This window comes from Diplotaxodon limnothrissa, linkage group LG9 (genome assembly GCF_057381915.1).
Source record: "Diplotaxodon limnothrissa isolate DT_005_m linkage group LG9, D_limnothrissa_male_GT1.1, whole genome shotgun sequence".
Classification (NCBI taxonomy): Eukaryota; Metazoa; Chordata; class Actinopteri; order Cichliformes; family Cichlidae; genus Diplotaxodon; species Diplotaxodon limnothrissa.
In genome coordinates, this window is record NC_140604.1 from 14,194,390 (window position 1) to 14,214,576 (window position 20,187).

The following is a 20,187-nucleotide window of genomic DNA, read 5'->3' on the forward strand; positions in this document are numbered from 1 at the left end:
ATAAGTCATCTGTGAAGACATAATTCCACAGGGAGTCGCCATTACACATGGAAAATCTTTGACTTCCCTTTAAATCGCAGCTTGCTCACAGGAAGGCGTGCTGCCTGCACTCATAATGTGTTTTTTTTGTTGAATGTAGCGTCTGATTGTCTTTATTTCCTGGGTGATGACCTTATGACAGCAGGTCAAACCCAAACTATGAGTGATGGAATAGGCTGCACAGCTGGTCACAAAGAGAGAAAAGAGGTCAGCGATGAGATTACTCATCATGATTAGCTCCTCTGTTAGTCAGCAACATTATAAAAATGGAAGGAACTCAGAGAACATTAGTCACACTTCCAATAACCATTACTAGTAAATATTTGAGATTTCTGCTGTTTTCCTATTATGTTGTTTTAATGCAGAAGTTTGTTTCAAACCTGCCATAAATATGCTGTAGTTATAAAACCACATGTACAAACTACACAGAACACGACTCAAGATCATTTAAAATGGGATGTGAACAAAAATTATATTATCATGAATGTACTGAAGAAAATGTAAAGACGTACAAATATGCTTTAAAGAAAATCTAAAACCTCAGTTCTGGTATCTGCATCCATCTGCGCCCTATTGGCAGTGACTCATGGCTAATAGGGAGGAGATGTGGGAGTCACACAGGTCAAAGGGACTTGTTGGTTATGCAAACAGCAGGAAACATCTGCCAAAGGAGGTGAAAGAGCAGAAACCTACAAAAATGGGACAGTTAGGATGCCATTCTCAGTAGTGAACAGAGAGTTTCTAAACACTTTGGCTCAGCTGGATATATAAACAATAATAGAAGGAGGACTCTTTAAAGATCGATAGCTTCAGTTATTTAAGCTGATCATACTCTTTCTGTTCCTGTGACTCAAACAAATAGGTTTGACATGACATTATTCTTTCTTACACTGACACCACTTTAAAACAAGGTTTCCATGATGTCTGTTAACGTCCTTGTAAGATGGACTTCCACACACACAATGTTTGTGCTCTTGGATATCAGTTTTTGTAATTACACACACATATAACGACCCACAGTCTGTTCGGCACCGGTCTCAGCTCTCCATTCTCATGCCAGTCTCTCGCTTCACTATAAAGGTAAAAGAGATTGTCATCAGTTCAAACGCCACCAGCTGTGGCCCCACCAGCCTCTCCAGCACCGCCCCCTTGAGCTCACTGTACTACTTCGCCCTTGCAGCTGAGCCAGGGACCACACCTCCGCAATAGACCTGTTAAATCTTGTCTCATGCCTCGTCTTCACCTCTTCTGCTGTCATCTGTAGTGGGAGGGACTAAGATGTGAGGAATAGAGTTAATTCTAACGAATGACAAAGACGCATGTTTCTTGGCAGACTTGGGAACGCCTCAGTGTTTCCCTAAAGGAGCTGGAGGAGGAGAGGACCGTATGAGTGTCTGTGCTCAGTCTGCTGCTCCTGCAACATTAATGAAAGTATGAATAAAATATGTATTTGTGAATAACTTTTCAAGTGATTTCTGAATGTTCACTTTTACTTCTACCATATCGGTTAAATGCTGCCTCCTGGTGTCCTGTGATCATGACGTCATCATGAAATAATCACAACAATAAGTATTTTGTTGTCGGTTATAACACTTACAGCAAATAATAATTAATCACACAGACCATTAAACAAAATCTGATTTCAGAAGCTTTTATTGATTTATCTTTGTTCTCAGCTTGAAGACAGAATAACATTCATATTTAATGACATTTGTAGTATATTTGCTAATTCTCACCAATCACTAACTGCTGTATCTTTACTCATTTCTCTAAATTATCATGAATTCTGCCAATCCTTTGTTTGTTTCTCTATTTTACATTCTTTTAATGACTTACTGTTCAGCGTCATCATTTTACTCTTTATTCCTTACTGTGAAGCAATTTGGTGTACCCCCTGCTTTTAAACGTGTTAAAGTAAGTAAAATGATATTGTATTGTATATATATATGTGAACACAAGACTGTTAAAGCGCTATGAATAATAATTCTTAACAAATATTTCTGTCAAAGTGTGAACTAATAAATGAGCAGAAATGTTTCCAGCAGCTGCTTTACTTTAACTTTGTTTCATCGTTTTCATCCTCTTTACTTAGATTAAATCTATGAAAATCAGCGTGTGAATTAAGAAACCTACGAGACATGTAAGAGGACAGACAGTCACTGCTTCTAAACACTGTGGTGCAGCTGGAATATATAAACTATAGGGGGAGGACTCTTTAACCCTGGTGAACCAATGGGGTCAGATCCAACCCCATTGGTTCACTATGGAAACCATGGGGTCAAATTTGACCCCATGGTTTCTCCAGGGTTAAAGATTAATAGCTTCAGTTACTTGAGCTGATCAGATTTTCTAATATTTTCTAAATCATTGGAGGACACAGCAGAGTTCCCTGTGGTGGTGAAAGAGAGAAGGTGACATGAAAAGAAAAAGAAGAAGCACCATTAGACAGATATACACAGTGTCTTTTTATTACCTATATTATAATCTTCACACTTTTGATAGAAAGTCACTGCTGGTTTTTCTAAACTTTGTGTCCACATTTTTTTTTATAAATAATTTGTTTCTCACCTCATTTATTTTCCTTTTAAGCCACTCGGTGTTTGGTCTGAGGAACAATGTTCTTCCTCTGCTTATTTTAACCCTGGAAGAAAAAAAACAGAAGAATAAAGAAAGAAGTTTAGAGCGAAGAAGACAAATCAAAGGATTAGACATTTTCACTTTATTGTTAACTGAACATGTGCAGGGTCCATTTTGCATTATGCTGTGAGAGAACAGCTCAGGTTTCCTCCAAGCTCATAAGCACAAACTCACAGATTCCCCAACGTCACCACATTAGAAACAATCACAGAGCAAACAGTAGTGCTGTATGTTAGAGAGGGGAACATTTATCTGCTACATCAAGGTTTCAGTGCAAATCTCATTTTCATTGTTGTGTTTGTGGATTTTTAATCAAGAATTAATTTCTACATTTTATTTGGTTTAAGTGTATTTAGAAGAAGTTCTACTTACACATAGCCATGAAGGCAGCCATGTCTGTTTTGTTCAAAGCAGCTGTTGATGTTTTTTGCCCATTTAGGTGTAGACATGTTTATTACAAGTCTGTTAGAATGTGTTTTATAGCAGGTTTTCCCCACGTGGTCAGCCCCTGCAGCACATCATCACACACATTATCATTATTCTTTGAGCCTTTCAGATATCATGGACAATTAAATAAACAACTCTCAGATGTTGTATGAATAATTTACTGATCCAGTTATTATGTGTAATATGAAAAATTACATAACTGACAAAAATACAGCTGGATTTAATCAGTCATATAAAATGTATAGTTGCATTTTAAATGTATCCAGAAACAGCTGCTCTGTTACAGTCTGTGATAGTTTTAGTCTCTTTTCACACAGTTAGCTCACAGTGAGTAAGTTGCATTAAGGTCAGATAGATTTATAACCATGTTGAGAAACAGACTTTTAGCTGGTGTTACTGAACTTTGACAACAGAGCAAACTCCAGAAATAAAAACTACCTGATACAGAGATGAGCATCATCACACTCAGGGAGATCAGAAGAATCAGGCGGCTGGTGGAGAGACTCGAACACATCTTCAGACGCTGAAAGGCACCAAATCTGAGTCTGGATCTGAGCTGTGAGCAGGTTTGTTACCAGCTGATGAACTTGTCAAAGTGTCTGAACTGTTGTTTGTCACAGAAAGAAGAACTGCATTATTTAAGCAGACTATTCTGAGGTCATCATTTACTGAGAGACCAACAAACACCCATCGACAAGCACATCCACAAGGTTATTTAGTGTGTCCTTTCGTACTCATTAAGCCCTTTATGTTATTCATACAGAATCTAATCTCAAATCATGCAGGAATGAATTCAGAATAAAGGTGACGAGAGGTCAATATCAGAAAATATATACAGAACTTTTTTATTAAACCATTTGTAATAAAATTATAGTTAAAATGAGCCTCATATGAAAAGAAAGAGTAATGGTACCAACAGGAATCCTTTAAGCTTTTTTAGTCACAAACACACAATAGAATGAACACAGTCACACACAGGCAAGTATTACATGCACTAAACATCTGGAAACAGGAGAAACTCGGAGCATCCTGTCATCATTTCATGAACACAGGGGCAAACTTCAATGAGGTATTAAGCCTCCACTCAGGGATTGTACTTTGCCCGGCTGTCGTATTGCAAGAAGGGGAGAAAGAAAGAGGGAAAGAGAAACGGCTGAGAAGAGGGACGGGGGAGAAGGGCAAAAGACAAAAACCAACAGAATGAGCAGAAAAAAAAAGAAAAAAAATGCATATATCAATCACCTGGATCACCTGCTGAGAAAGAAAAAAGAAAACAAGCAGAAGAGAACAAGAGTAATAGAATAAACAACATCACAATGATATATGGGAATATGACAGTAAATACTAAATGTTAAACATTATTGTGCAGCACATAAGATCAACAGAACACAGTGTGCTTTGAGGTAGAAGCCAAAAAGGGTGTAGTTTGTGGGTGTGATCACCCGTGTGTACACCTGTGAGCATGGACGCGCTTGTTTTTTTGTTTTTTTAAAAGGTTCCTTCATGTAATGATCTGCTAGAGGGTGTGGGGGGGCCACAGCCCCGTCCTCCAGGGCATGAAGCAGGTATGGAGGAGATCAAAACTCCAGACATCCAGAGGCCCCCAGAACACAAGAGACCAAGGAAGACCAACAGAGGGGCAGCCGCGCCACTGTCCCAGAAAGAGCTGAGGAGAGTCCCAGATGAGGGCTCACTCAGCAGCCGCGGAGCAGAAGCCAGGGGGAGTTGCAGTGACGCGCCCGTGAGCTCCGCCGGCAGCCAGCCGTGCCTGAGTGACCGAGCCTCAGGCCGAGAGGCCGGGGGCACCCCACCTCCGAAGTGGCCCGAGCGAGCCCCAGGCTCCAGGCCCCGATAAGCGGCCGCCAAGGAGTGAGCCGGCGTGTACCTGGACGCCCATCCCCAGACACAAAGAACCACCAACGCACCGACACCTGAGGGAGTCCGCCACTGGCAGGGGAAGTGGTGGTGGGGGGAGATAGGCCTCCAAACCTTGGAGGGCCTGAGATGTCCCCAGAGAGGTGGCGTCTGACACCCAACCTGACATATAGACACAGACATACAGGCACACACAGACACAAACATCCATTCCCACCCTCATGCTCTCATATACACTTACTCCACACACAACCAACGTGGAGACAGACATAAAGAGACGCTGTACACACGATCACACTCCCCAAGCGTACTCTACGAACCGGGTCTAGGTACCCTTGCCCCTGGAGGGGGGAACTGCACCCAGACCCAGGTGGTGTTACCCTTTTCCCTGCGGTGGGGGGAGGCAGACCACCCCCCACAGCAGGGAGGCCCCACACTCCAGACCGCAGTCGGATGGCCAACTCCTCCTCCTAGCCCCCCCCGCTCCAGCAGGCCGCAGAGAATGGGGGTGAGAGAAGACTCCAAACCTCCCTCCACCCGCTCATTGTAGTGTTGATGCATTTGTGTTCTAAGGTGCATTTAAAACCCAGGAGGGCATGGAGCTACCTGCCAGAGAGCAGCAGGTAAGCGCATGGTCCCTCCTGCTAGCCCTCAATGTCTACGTGTATTTAACATTGAGAGGTGGGCAACGACGCCAGGGGTGAGGTGTACACCCTGATGGTACTTTGGATTCCGTGTATCGTGCCCACCCCCAAGATCCTATATGTATGTGTAATGAGAGTGTGAGTAATGTGAATGTCTAAGTTGTGGGATAAAATTGAGGCAGAGGCAGCCAGAAGGGGACAGGGGGGGGGGTAGCCTCCTCTGCACCCTGGTGACATACCCCTACTCCAAGGCCCTGCATGTGTGGGTGGTTGTGGTGGAGCGGGAAGAGGGAGGCAGCTGGAGATGGGGAGGGAAGGAAGGGAGGGGCAAGTGACCCCTCCCTGGGGCCAGCTCCCCCGCTGACCCCAGTAGGCACCCCCATACTCCGCGACCCGCCAGGGAAAGGGGGCCCAGGCCCATCCGGACCGGGGCCCAGAACAGCAGCGCCGCCCGGCCCCACAGAGCCCGGGACAGTCCACCCAACCCCACCACAGAGAAAACTGCACCCACCCCACCATCCACTCATCTTCCAGACTACATAAGACAATAAACACCCAGGCTGAGATCTTCCTCCACCTCTCCTGTATCTCCCCCTCCTGCAGAGAGAGCTCCTGAGGAGAGGAAAGCTCCTGCAAGATTTGACAATCTTCCCCACCAGTTGAAGAGCCCCCCAGGTGGCTCGATGCACCGGCGGCACCCTGCTTACAGCCATACCACCCTGAGCACGCCCGACCTCGTCAACTGATTCTAGATGATCACTAGAAGATGCTAGAAGATCATCAAACGTCAAAATGACCTGCGGCTCTTGAACATCAGTATCACCCTTTGCTTCAAAATGATCACTACACTGTACAACCTCATTAGTTACCAGAACTTATGCCTCAAAAAACCAAGAAAGCTTGTAATGCTGTTAAAATCAGCCCAACTTTTATGTAAGAAAGTCTACCAGCCAACATACTGGACACTGTTCTGCTGAACAACAAACAGTTATGTTGCCATCATTGTTAGAATCTTACAGTGAAACAAAGGCTCAGATTTAATTATCCTGAAACTAAGTTAAGGCTTTCCACAACTTTGTTTTGCAAGTTACATTACTTATAAAATCAAAATAAAATGTATTTTCGGTTCAGCCACAAGTGCACACAACACATTTGTTTTGTATTCAAACACAGAAGCTTGGCATGTTGTAATATTTCAGGGATTGCTTGTTTCCAGTCGTGGCATTACTGCTCAAATGACTGTCATGGATTTAGGTGATCCAAATGTAAGTGCAGAAGAAAGTCTTTAACAGAACATAACTGTCAGAGTGATAATTTAGGATTGTCACTTGTATTTGGAAACATATCATCATTTATGCTTAGAGATATATAATCGTTTGTATGTTGATAAAATGTCTCATCCTTATTTAGGTCTGCTAAGGGTCTGGGTGCACCATGACGGGGGAGGACGTTCACTCCCTTCTGTTGTTCTGGCATAGCTCATACGCATTCACGGGAAGTTCACGGGAAGGTCGCATCTTGTTTTGTGATATATGGTCTGGCGGAACACACACTCTATATCTGTCTAGTTTGTCTTAGTTGGGCTGCTGCAAGGGAGGCTCCTGGCACCGGGCATATTGGGAGTTGCATCTCTTTGCAGACAACATAGTAAAATATGGTTAGGCCTGTCTGAGCAGGTTTCACAGGGTCATATTTTGACTCACACATAGAGGCATATACTCTGTTCACACACACATGCCCGTTTGAAACTGTCACATGTTGATGAGACTATGCATATTCATGTAATTGCAATAAAAGGAGCACTAAGGGGAGTTTCTGCAGACACTCTGACGTGGTTCGAGTGGAAGGAACAGCGCTTGACCTCAGTTGGCCTCCCTCGCGCGTGATCACACGAAGAGCTGTGTTTTGTTTTGCTGCTGCAGTTGATTGTCTAATTGTTCCAGCAGGGTTTGTACTTAGATAAACCCAACAATAACTTCCCTTAAGTGCAGTGACAGTGGATGTAGGTTGGAGATGCAATGAGCTTGAACCTGCAGGTGACCATCTTCACTGACCAACCACCTGTGACAGAGGACTCATCTCCTGCTGCTGTCCTGCAAGCAAACAATCGTATTTTTTAGAGCACCAACTTATTTGCTGTCTTAAAACCTTTTTTCTGCATTTGCGATAGAACAGACTCCAATTTAGACAATCTCAGGCTCCCTCCCCACCGGAGTGGTGACCTTGAATGTCCCGCTTGTCAGTCTGGATAGCCCTGAGCACCACCTGACATACAATATTGTTGTGGAATCTTTTTTTTCAAAGGGGCTGTGCAATCATGGCCAATAACTTTTCATTCTGATGATCTCCAGAATAATTTAGGGACAAAACAAATTTCAATGTTCAAACACCTGCAGACTTCACTATATACAGTGTAGACAGTGTGGTCTCTCTAAACTAAGTTTGTGGGATATGATCTTTCAAGAAGTATTTTTAGAGATAATCAGGCCTTTAGCTACAGTTTGTTAGACAACACTAAACCGCACACAGTTTAAGGACTGCAATGATTCCTCAAAAGTAGTTTTCATTATGAAAATCAGTGTGTGAATTAAGAAATCTAAAAGGTGTTTGTGACCCGCAGGAGGTACCTATTTCAATAGTACAGAGCTGCAGGCACACAGTCAGTTAAAAAGGGTTTCATGTTAATACAAAATAAAATTAACCATGTAACAGTAGTACCTAAAACAATTAAAAGCTTTACTTTATTAAATACGGTTAAAACTATAAAACTGTATCACAGTATGCGAGAGACAGGATAAGCGACAGTGAACTTGATAAAAACAAATCAACATGTGACACACATTAAAAAGGAGGCAACTCACAATTAAACCCCGACTTGGCAAAAAACTTTAAAAAGGTAAATCATCAGTGTCATCTCCCCTAAAGCTCAAGAGCGGCAATGTGTGTGGCATTGATTGATTATTTGTGTTTTATGGTGTTTTAGTCTTAACTTTTTATTATATTTTGTTAGGTTTTAAAGGTTGCCTGTGTGTGTTTGTTCCTTTTTCTCTGTTTATCATTTACTGAGTTGTTTTGTGTTTTATGTTGCTTGATTTATAGGTTTCTTTTATTTTGCTTTAGTGAAGGCACGGCCGCTTGCTGTGGGGGCTAGGGACGTGTGGTGGAATTCCCTCTGATGCATATGAGTGTACACACTGGGAAACAAGTATAACACACAATTTAAGTTACAGAAAGACTGCACGGTAGAGTAATTGGTGGCACCCTTGGGCACTCCGATCTGTAGGTTGCCTCCCCAGGTGGCCGGTCTCCACCATTTTGATTAACTATTTTATTGAGCTGCTATTTTTAACTAGGGCAGCACGTGGCAGCGAACCTTGTTCTTTTAAGTAATGTTTGTGTCTTAATGAAATGTCTTAATCTAAGGTTTGGTATTGCTAATCCTGCTATTTAAGTCGGTTTCTTATCTGCGGCTCTATATTGGTGGTAGTTTCTCTAATAAGTTGTCTTCTATGAAATTGACTTGCCAAACCTCTGCTTGTTAATGACGAGCCTGTGTGCCTTTTGTTACTGTTACAACGTTTAGACTGGCTGTTGTAATCTCTCCTGGGGTGTACTCCCTCCCCAGGTGGCACCCTTAACACTATTTAGTTACCTTTACCAGTTTTCCTCCTTCACACCACCACACATACAATAATAATAATAATAATAATGGATTGGATTTATATAACGCTTTTCAATGCACCCAAAGCGCTTTACAATTCCATTATTCATTCACTCACATTCACACACTGGTGGAGGCAGCTACAGTTGTAGCCACAGCTGCCCTGGGGCAGACTGACAGAAGCGAGGCTGCCATATCGCGCCATCGGCCCCTCTGGCCAACACCAGTAGGGGAAATGTCTTGCCCAGGGACACAACGACCAGGACAGAGAGCCCGGGGATCGAACTGGCGACTTTCCGGTTCCAGGCTTTCCAACCTCCTGCACCACGGTCGCATACAAGAGCCCATCAAGAACTATACAAACAAAAACAACTGGGCTGACTGCAATTTCATACGAATACATTTCAGGGCTGTAGCCAAATATTTGACTACACTGATACACATTACATTTTTTTAAATGATTTTGGTTTTTGCTTTGCTATTTTCTTTCAATCAGTTTTTCAACAACGTTTTCATGTTTTTAAGTTTAATTGAGGTGTATTTCCATTAACCATTTTTATGGTCACCAGAAACATGCACCATATATATGTCTTTGGGAGGAAGCAGGAGTACCAGGATCATGCAAACTCCACACAGAAAGACAGTCCTGGATTTGAGGCCAGGACCTTCTTGCTATAAAGCAACAGTACTAACCACCACGCCACTGCAAGACCCTTACTGGCATCAAGCACTGTAGAGAAGTAGTTATTAAAAGCTGTGCACATGTCCGAAATGTTACCTCGCTTTCCAACATAGTGAAGTTCTTCTTTTACTGTTAAAAACAAGTTGTGATAGAATTAAAAATATGAAATTTCTTGGTCTGTAAGAAAAACCAACCAAGAAGTAGTGCAGGCAGATAGATAACAGTGTTTGCTTGGAATAAATGAACCAAGTGCTTCAGTTTATCTAACTACAACTTCTCCTCTCTCTCCACTTTTGCTTTCCTCTCTCACTCTCTACACCACAGGGAGAACTACAGTGTCCTAAAGGCATCTCCTACAAACACAGATATGAATTCCTGGATGAAGATGAAACTGTGACCACAGAGAAGCATCAATAAAATAAAAAATGCTGATTTTCAGGCTCATGTTAAAAGTTGTTACTGAGAATAAATGATCAATTTAGAAAGGTGACTCTCTTTTTCCTTTGTATTGATGATTCACTGTATTTCTATGCTTACTGTCTGCAGCAGTGACAGAAACACCGGAGTTATAAATAACTGATCAGCTAGTTCACTGACCTCAGAGACCATGTCAGCTCTGACATCAGAGGTGTGCGACTGACAGCGGTTTTACTAATACACATGTTATAAATAGAGTCATTGCAGACCTGAGCTTGTAAAGCTTTGCATGTTTCACCTCTGAAACATCTCATGACACAGCTTGAATACACACAGGACCAAATGTGTCTGAATTTCCACAAGAAATGACTTTGCACAGTCAACAATGAGCGCCATGGCAACAGTAGTGGTGATGAAAAACATATGAACGAGTGAAGAAACAAATTTAATTTCTAATGCGAGTTATGGACATCACATGTTGGTGTATTTTGTCGGCAGCATAACACAGATTAAAACCATAACCTGACTGGTCAGCAAGAAAATGTAGCTTCTGTTGTGATGTCACTGTAAAATCACATATTTTATTCTAATATTTTAGACTCGTTTTGGCAAGACGGGATGTTACCTCAGCTTTGGAGCCACAGACACCTCTGGTATCATAACGCCTCCATCATTCAACATCAAACTGGATAAATCTGACAACAGCTTCCCATCTGACCTCTTCAAAGTTTTTGGTTATTGACTTATTTACTTATTTTATATACAATTTAATGAAGGCATGTAAAATGAATCCTTCATACAGTTTCATTTTGACTCTGTTGGATTTCTATGTTCAGCCTTCAGATTATGATGAATAAACTAAATGTGGGACAAACACAGTGTTTGTGTGGGACAACAGCACATTACCAAAGCAGGGAGGCTGTCAAATATCTTATATTTTAATGCAATGTTTTAAATTCTCTTGCTAAGTCAATACAACAGGAAGAAAAGGAGGCTAAACTTTGTTGTTATGATCTCACACAATAGGTTGTATTTTATTCAGCTGTTCTGCCTGGTAACAGTCTTTGGGTTTCAGTAATGATGTATCCATAGATCAACATGCCTTTTTTAGCCATTTCTGTATATTTTAGCAATTTTTAGCCAAGTATGACTTACAAATAATGTCACATCACATCATATTTTCCCTCAGTTTCTCAGATTATATTACTGCATCATTTTCTTTGTGTTCATTTCCATCATATTTACCAAAATCTGCACAGCGTGTAACTTTCGTGACTTTCCCTGAGTATCTGTGGGTATAGAATTAGACAGACTAAACTTCATTTAAGTATAAGAAATGTTTCCATTCAGCTGCACTGACTAAAGCCAGACCTTATGAAAGTGCATGTCCTGCAGAGTCGGTCAAAATGTGGGACAGGGGGACATAAAATGTTGTGCAGCTGCGCTTAAAAAGGGACATCAGGTCACCCTATACAGATACAGGGTTCATGTTCCAGTGTCCTCATAAATGCACATCATGATACATGATCCAAAGCAACACTTTTCCTCAGTTTCCTCTTACGTGAAAGTTTTCTTTCATTATCAGCTTTTCGTTAATATTATTTGTAAGGATTAATAAAAATAATGGTTTTGCCTCAGCTCTGTTATGAACTGATTTCTACCTGTTATATTTTACATGTTAACAATTTGAAAGAAATGTGACACTGAGTCAGAACAGAAATTTCTCTGCACTGCCGCCCAGAAAAAAATCACCAAACTGCATTAGATTTTACTTTAAACATGATCCATATTTATTTAGAGTCACAAAGAACAACTTTTATTACTGTCATCTACAACAAATTAGGAATGATGTTGATGGCTTAAAGGCTAAAATAATAACTTACATAATAAATAAATAAATACATCTGCAAAAAGAATTACAATTAAATAAGTACAAAATGTTGTCTTTGCTCTGATGTTTTGTGGTCTCATTGTTGCTTCATACACTTATCACCGGAGGACATTTCAGTTCTCCCTGTGGAGAAGAAAACAGAGAAATATTTACAGTTAGAAATATTTTATTATTACTGTCTGTTAGGCTGATCTATAGTTTTGTCTTTCTATGTTACTTCACAGTGGGAGTCTGACATTATCATCCATCAGTTTCACACCAGCAGAGGCTAATGAGTGGCTTCCCCCTCCTACATTTTTAGAGGTTTCCTTTCATCCCATATCTCTTTATAAAACACTGACTTCACTGGATGAGCCACAGCAGTTGTGGCCAAATCTAAAAATAGCTCATTTTTCTTAGAGAAAGAAACAGTGTGTTGGAAAGTGTGGGTGTGCAGATTTATTATGAAATGGCTGCAGCTAATGACACCCGATGATTGCTCAGCACAACAGTCACTACGTACTCTTTTACATAAGTGGAGTGCTTTTACTGACCCACAGTCAAGTGGGTAATAAAAGCTTTAACTTGAAAATATGTACTTTAATATAAAAAATCCTCTTATAAATTAACCAATAATGTTGTACACATTTTGTGACAAGACGTAACAGCAGTAATCAGCTGCCTTGTTAGTTAGTTCCTAATTCCATAGTTGAACTCCACCTCCACCATGCTGGGATACAGTTGGTGACAGTCGCCAACCTCGTGTGCATAGTGACACCAGCTCTCCTGCAGGTCCTGGTTAGAGCGGCCCAAACCAGTAGCTCCCAGTGGATTTCCAGAAAAGAACGTCTGCTGTCACCAGGCACAGTTTGAGATGATGGAGCTGGAGTTCATTCAACCGCGAGATGAGAGATTTGAGGCAGCTGAAAGACGCAGCGACTAAACTAGACGGGAGGGGATTTTCCAGTGATAAATTCACTGTAGTCAACGTATCGTGCTGACTATGATGGAAGATGGACGTTTGGCAACTTAGTTTAGTCGGGTGTTTCCTTTAGTGGAACTCAATCCAGTAATCTTGTTTGCAGAAGAGTCACTTTGAGCGATGTCACCTTTGACTCACCTTCTCTATTTTGTCTTTGAGCCACTCAGAATTTGGATCAATGCACCATATCTTATTTTTATGCCGCTTGTTGATGATGCTAAAAGCAGAAACACAAACAAGTGAAACATGTTGTTACATCAGTGTCTCAGTGCAACATGTATAATGTACTCGTTATTAACATGGAAAATTCAGAGTTGTGTTTAAATCTAGGCTTGCTCACAGGAAGGCGTGTTGCCTGCAGCGATAGCGTGGTTTTTGTTCAAAGCAACTTTGGATTGTCTTTACTTCCTGGGTGATGACCTTGTGGCAGCACGGCAAATCCAAACTCTGAGCTGAGGAATGGGCTGCATGAAAAGAGAACAACAATGAGCTTAATCAGCATGACATGACACGAGTGTTATTGTAAGTATGAAATGAACTCAACAAATATTAGGAATACTGCTATTATTCATGATTATTAAATGTTCCTGAAAGACATTGATCATTTTCTCTTAATTTTGACATTAAATGATTCATTTCATTCAAGAGATTTTCTTAAAAGAAAAGAAAGTGGGCTCTAGATCTTTACGTGACCCCTAGTTTCTGTTATCCAATAAAAAATTATTACAACTAAGCAAACAGGCATCAGGTTTCTCTTAAGAGGATCAAAACGTGAGATTTAACCTCTAAAAGTACATTTACTGATTGAATTGCTGTATTGAGGTTGTTTGCACTCACAATAAAACTGTCAAAACAATATTAAACATCTCTCTGGTGTCATTAAAGTTTGAGATACAATAAAGATAGTGTTTCCTTCTATATAGTGAAAACACTGCAAACACCATTAAAAGAAGAGCTGTACCTTTCTGCACAGAGACGAGCATCACGACAGGCAGACAGCGCAGGAAAATCCAGCGGCTGATGGAGAGAGTCGGACACATCTTCACGAGCTGAAAGGCGCCAAATCTGACTCTGGATCAGTGCTCTAAGCAAGTTTGTTAGGCTGACGCTTGTGTGATCTTATATACTGTAGTTTGTCACAAAAAGAGGAAATGTGGAAATTGAGCAGGTATTCTGAGGAAATGATGTACAGCAACAAACACTCCCACTGTGTGTTCTTCATGTCTTTATATGTTCACGTTTGTTGTTTTCTTCTCCTTTCTTCAAACTGGCCACATGCTGCCATCATCACCTCTTACTCGTCATCACGCTCATAGCTAGATTGATAAATTGTGGCTGATGTGCAATCCATGCATGTACTCATGCCGGACCTTGAACTTTGACCTATTTCTTCACCAAATAGGAGTTATCATCGAAGGGTTTTTCAGATCCACATTTTTAGCTTTGAACAGCAGAATCCAAAGCTTGACTGTGTGGTTGTAGCAAAGCCTCCAATGAAAGGGATTTTCTTATTGTCTATCCTTTTTTAGGTTTGTTCCTTTCAGTACACCACCCTACAGTTAAAGTTACATGTTCAGTGGACATTTTTGTAACTTTTTGACTACAGACAGAGCTCATTTAAAAGTATACATTTACAGAGTAAATCAGGCCGCCAGTTTTCGGTTCGTGAGACAACACCAACTGCATAGAGCTGCCATGAAAACTGCTGTTTAAAATGAATTTTAAAAATCTATAAAGCATGTAAGAGCACAGCGTGTCATGCCTTTCCAGCCAATTAAAGCCTTAAAAACATAAAATCATTTACCAGAGTGCACACTACACCAGAAAAAGAGCAAGATCGGGAGAAAGGAAAGTGAAGTGTAGTTGGGATCCAATTGATCCAAAGGAGAGAGCAGAGTTCTATGTTCCTACCCTAACCTATGGCCACAAGTTGGGGCCATAGTATTGAGTATTGACTGAAGGAGTAAGATCAATGATTCATGGATTCAAGCAGCTGAAAAGGGTTTCTGGACTCAGACTCAGAGATCATTCAGGAGGAACTCACTCCATCTGCTCCACATCAAAATAAAATTAATCTTCTCTCTTGTCTAAAAATTGCTGAGGTCACAACATGACAACTGACAGAGAAACACAGGGCTTAAATACACATGGGAGTAACGCGGTAATCAGACCTACAAGACAAAGGAAGCAAAGCAGAATACATTAACAAGGGACAGCCTGTCAAAGTAAAACAGGAAGTATAACACAGAGATGCAGACTTGACACTGAGCCCGAGACACAACCAGTGTTGGGTAAGTTACTTTGAATTAGTAACTTAGTTACATTACTAGTTACTTCTATCAAAAATAACTCAGTAACTTACTTAAAGTTACTCGTTACTTTCAAAGTAACTAGTTACTAGGGAAAGTAACTTCGGTTTTATTCAAAATTCTCTTGTTAATGTCTTGATTCCGTAACTGGAAACCCAGCAAGATTGCCAGTCTTCGAGCTTGCTTACTCGCCACAAGTGCACTGTGCCACCTACCAATTGGAAGGAAAAAATAATGTGCATAATTCCACGAGAGAAATCCCACGCCTGGACCGTCGTTGGCCGCCGCCATGATTCTAGCCTACGTCACAGTGTATTGTGCGCTTTTTACATCCAACACGAAAACTGCAGTCGTGGTGCTTTCGTTTGTACTCGGAAACTCGGAAATTCTGCCTTCCGAATAGGAAGATGTAGGTAACACCAGACTGCAGATGAGCTGCATACAGAGCTGGACTGGGACAAAAAAATCGACCGACATTTTGACTAGAGACTGGCCCGCCATTATAGGAAAAAAATCACAAAGCCTTTGAATGAAAATAAACACTGTTGTGACAGTGATGCACTGTTCTATATATGCATCAATCTATCAATCATTTGTTGTAAGATTCAGATAATTATTTGTTAAAAACGAGACATTTTAAATGAGAATAAGAAAGAAAAGTATTTCTTTGTGCCCACCTCTCCCTGTTAATGCCCTACCTGCCCCCCTGGCAACACTTTGCTAGATCCGCCCCTGCACAGTTACCAGCTGTCAGCTACGTAGAAAAAGGATCCTGGTTTTATTTGTCTCTCAGAAACAGTTCATAACTTCCCTTCAACTCATTCTTGTTACCTAAAAGGTAAACCTGTTTCTCCATCACCTGTTCAGCTCTGATGATTCAGTAAGGACATCTCCTGGTTTCATCTTCATGTTTCCCTCTCACCACATATCCAAACCGATATCATGACCAGCTCCAGCAAACATCAGCTGATACTAGAAATTAATATTAAATAAATTCTAACAACAGCTGATCAAGCTTAAACGTGCTGCTGTTGTTTAGTGCGACATCCACTGGTTTTGTCTTTCTGGTGCAAAGTGGGCGATAAACAAACAAGAGAGAAAAGCCGATCAGCTGATCATTGATCAGTTTCATGATTGAAGTAGAAACAGGAGAGGCAGGGGAGAGAATGAGAGAAGAAGAGGCAGCTGTGCAGCATAAAGACACAGAATAACTCCAGCTTTGTGTCTTTTTTTCTATTCTGGCTGAAGTACAGGACAAAATATGGAAAATAAATCCTCTAAAATATTCTTACCAAATTGGCTCTTTCTTCTGAAGACATTCACCTGGGACAAAATCAAGATTTGAAAAAATAAAGATTAACTCACATCATCTGTTTGATCGGAACCACTAAGGTCTACTTGGGTTACGTGTACAGCTAGCAGAGGTGGGTCTGAGAGCAGTCTTCCTGACTTCATGTGAGAGGTCAGTGTGTCACAGCTTCTAAAAATCAGTTTCAGCCTTAAAGTGTATAACATCACAAATCAGACTCTGCAAGAGAAGAGAAAGCAAGCAAGAAGGAAGTGCTGAGTTAGACTGTGTGTGCTACTCTGTTTGTGGGTAACAGAGCCGAGTCTGACAGCAAAGCGATTAATTTACTGGCTGATTTATGTTCCTACCCTCACGTTTGGCCACATGTTGTGGGTAGTGATTGAGTGTGAGATCTGTTATTCGGGGGTTTCCAAGAGATTCAGAACTGACAAACTAAAATGGTTAAATGTCAATAAGTCTTATTGTAACTAATGAAACAGAGAAAGTGAACCTAAAGGATTGTCCCTCAGGAGACAGATTTGTTGTTTCCTGATGCAAGGACTCACAGACAGATGGTTCATTTATTCAACTGCATACTTTTCCCAGTTCTCCAAGATAAGCTCATCCAAAGCTCCTTTATAAAGTCCAAATCCTCTTGGAATGTGTTGCAAATGTAAAACTCTCTAAAACTCAAATGTATTAATCATACACAGACACACTTGATAGAGAGGGATGGCAGAGATCAGCACCTGGAGGACAAGGAGGACTAGAAAGAGTAGATCATAGTTTAAAGCAGAAGAAACGAGCTTTGTCTAATAGGTGTCTGGACTCATCCTCAGATCATTCAGGAGGTGTTCACAGCAAAACTGATAGTGCCCACATCTAACAGAAAGAACTGAGGTTGTTTGAGCAGCTGACTAAGACACCTCCTTGGTAAGGTGTTTCTGGCAACTTTGGAGATTATGGGATGCATTCGCATGAATAGGAAAACTCAGAATATAGCAAATCATAAACACAGAACACTACAGCAACATGAAATCACAGACCAAGAAAGGGTATTAGCAACAGTGCTCCATGTTGAAAGATGTCACAGTTCCTAACATACCTTTAATAGAAAGTGGGAAAGTGAGGCCCTCTTGAAGTATAACTGGTTTCATTCAGTGGGTATGATTCAGAAAAGGTTACTTTTAACTGGCATCACGTTAAGACAAGTTTCCAAAGTGAGGATGTCCCAGTCTGTTACATCTCCTCTGCTGGCAACTGTAGTGGGAGGGGCAAAGGTGCAAGGAGAGGAGCATAAGTTACCATGGTGATGTACGCTGATAAACAGTGAAGCACTTTGGTTGCACAGAGAACGCAGGGTTAACTAAATAAGCCTGAATCATCCTGCTTTGTACAGGCCTCTGATGTCTGTGTTTGGGTACCTCCAGGGGCGATTCTAGGATCAGAGCTTTGGGGGGGCTGAGCACCCAGAGAGCTGCCCGGCCAGCTGAGATACACTTTACTCGTCACAATGAGACTTCTTCCCTGTCTCTTTCGGTCCCTGCATCCTCCCTGTCCTCATCGTCTGTTGTCTTCGTCTCCTTTATCAGTCATCATAATTTTACCATCTCTGTGCAAGTCTGCAAATTTCTTTATTAAATCATAAGATTCTTAAATTCATCAAGTCTCTCTGTGCCTGGGTCCTCATCACAAAACATGACATCACTGTTTTGTACATTTTAACAATTTAATCCCCACATTTGTGAAAGAAAAACAAAACACTTTTTTGAAAAGTCTGTAACAAAACCATCAAATCAGATAAAGGTTATTTACATGCTGCTAAAGAAGAATGGATTGGAATAGAAAAAATACATTTCCTAACCTTAATTACTGCGGGAGAATAATGACTGATGCTCATAGTGAGTAAAAAAGTAAACTGAGTGCATTTTTTGGACAGAGATTCACTTTTAATGCGTATGTATAATATAATACAGATACATAAAAAACACTCCCAAAACAGAATAAATTATTACAAATAAATTATTACAAAATATTTTTTTTTAAAAAAAGGAATATAAAAATGGAGGCAACTGCCTGTGGTAGAATGTATACAATGCATGAAAAAATCTTTATTGCAGATACTAATTTTGTGTTGTAAGATTTATGAGTTTCATTCTTTCATAGTGGTCCTTAGGAGAGCTCGACATTTTTATCAGGTGGTCCACACTGTAAAAAGTTTGAGAAACACTGATAAGTGTATGTGTGCTTTTAGAAAACATTTAAAGCTGCTGTGCAGAATCTTTGAAACAAGCTTAAAACATTTGTAGAATATAAACAGAGCATCTGCTTCTCTTTACAGCTTCTCACTCCACCAGGGCTGTTTGGCTCTTTCTGATAATGTGCAAATGTGATGTACGTACTGCAGCAGTCATACAGACAACTGGACGGTCCAAAAGCTGGCCTACCTATTACTGGCTGAGGTTTCAGTAGAGTTGTAGCTGAAACACATAAAAATATATAATTAATTTTAATCTCCCCGATCAATTATAATGTTATGTTGGAATGTTGTTAAAGAGGGTCAAAAATGTTTCAACCCAGTTTGTTTTGCAGATTCTGTACAGCAGCTTTAATATAGGGAGAACACAACTTCCAGATTGTGAGTAAAATCAGGTTTTTTCTCTTTGTCAGTTTAACAGTTTGTGTTGTGCCTGTCACTGTTCCCTGTCTGTTTTCTTACCTGGTTCTTCCTGACCTTGTACTTTCTCCTCACGTTCCCCTCTTTCCTCTCTCCCTCTTTGGACTGACAATCATACACAAATAGATTGTATTCAATTAGATGAAAAATTTAATTAATATATAAAAAATACTATTATGATCACTAACAAAAAGTTCTCTCTCAGTGTACTTTCAACCAAAAGGCAAATAACCAAACCACATGAACATCTAATAAAAGATAAACATTGAAACACTGATCCAACATTATTCTTAATTGATGGATCATTTGATTTTACACTTTCACCTGAATGTGGCTCCTTTTTTTGAAAAAACTTCCTTATATCCATTATGAACCTGGCTGTCTCTCTGTACACAATGCACACACACACACACACACACACACACACGCACACACACAACAGGAGTCATAAGGTTAATGGGCATCCAGTAAGTTAGCTAGTTAGTATCCATTTCAAACAGGACAGTGGTAACCACAGCAGGCTGCGGACAATTATAAGTTTTAGATTTTAAATACGCTGTATACATTTCAATGGGAGCAACAGGACGGTCATATGTTGCTGATTTTACTACAGAGCAGGACGGATTGTAGGGCAGCAAACATGGGGTGTAATGTTTTTC

The 20,187-nt window shown here is 40.7% G+C and overlaps 1 protein-coding gene across 1 annotated transcript in view; it reads right to left on the minus strand.

Annotated features, from left to right (window-relative positions):
- LOC146625324 (uncharacterized) overlaps positions 1–3,722 on the minus strand; it is a 43,610-nt gene extending 39,888 nt beyond the window's left edge. Inside the window, exons 1-2 of the mRNA XM_085362764.1 lie at positions 3,562–3,722; positions 3,049–3,184 (exon numbers count right to left, since the gene is read on the minus strand). Of these exons, the coding sequence (XP_085218890.1) occupies positions 3,049–3,184; positions 3,562–3,637 (212 nt within the window). The 5' untranslated portion in view covers positions 3,638–3,722. The remainder of the gene's footprint in view (positions 1–3,048; positions 3,185–3,561) is intronic.
- Between the last annotated feature and the right edge of the window lie 16,465 nt (positions 3,723–20,187).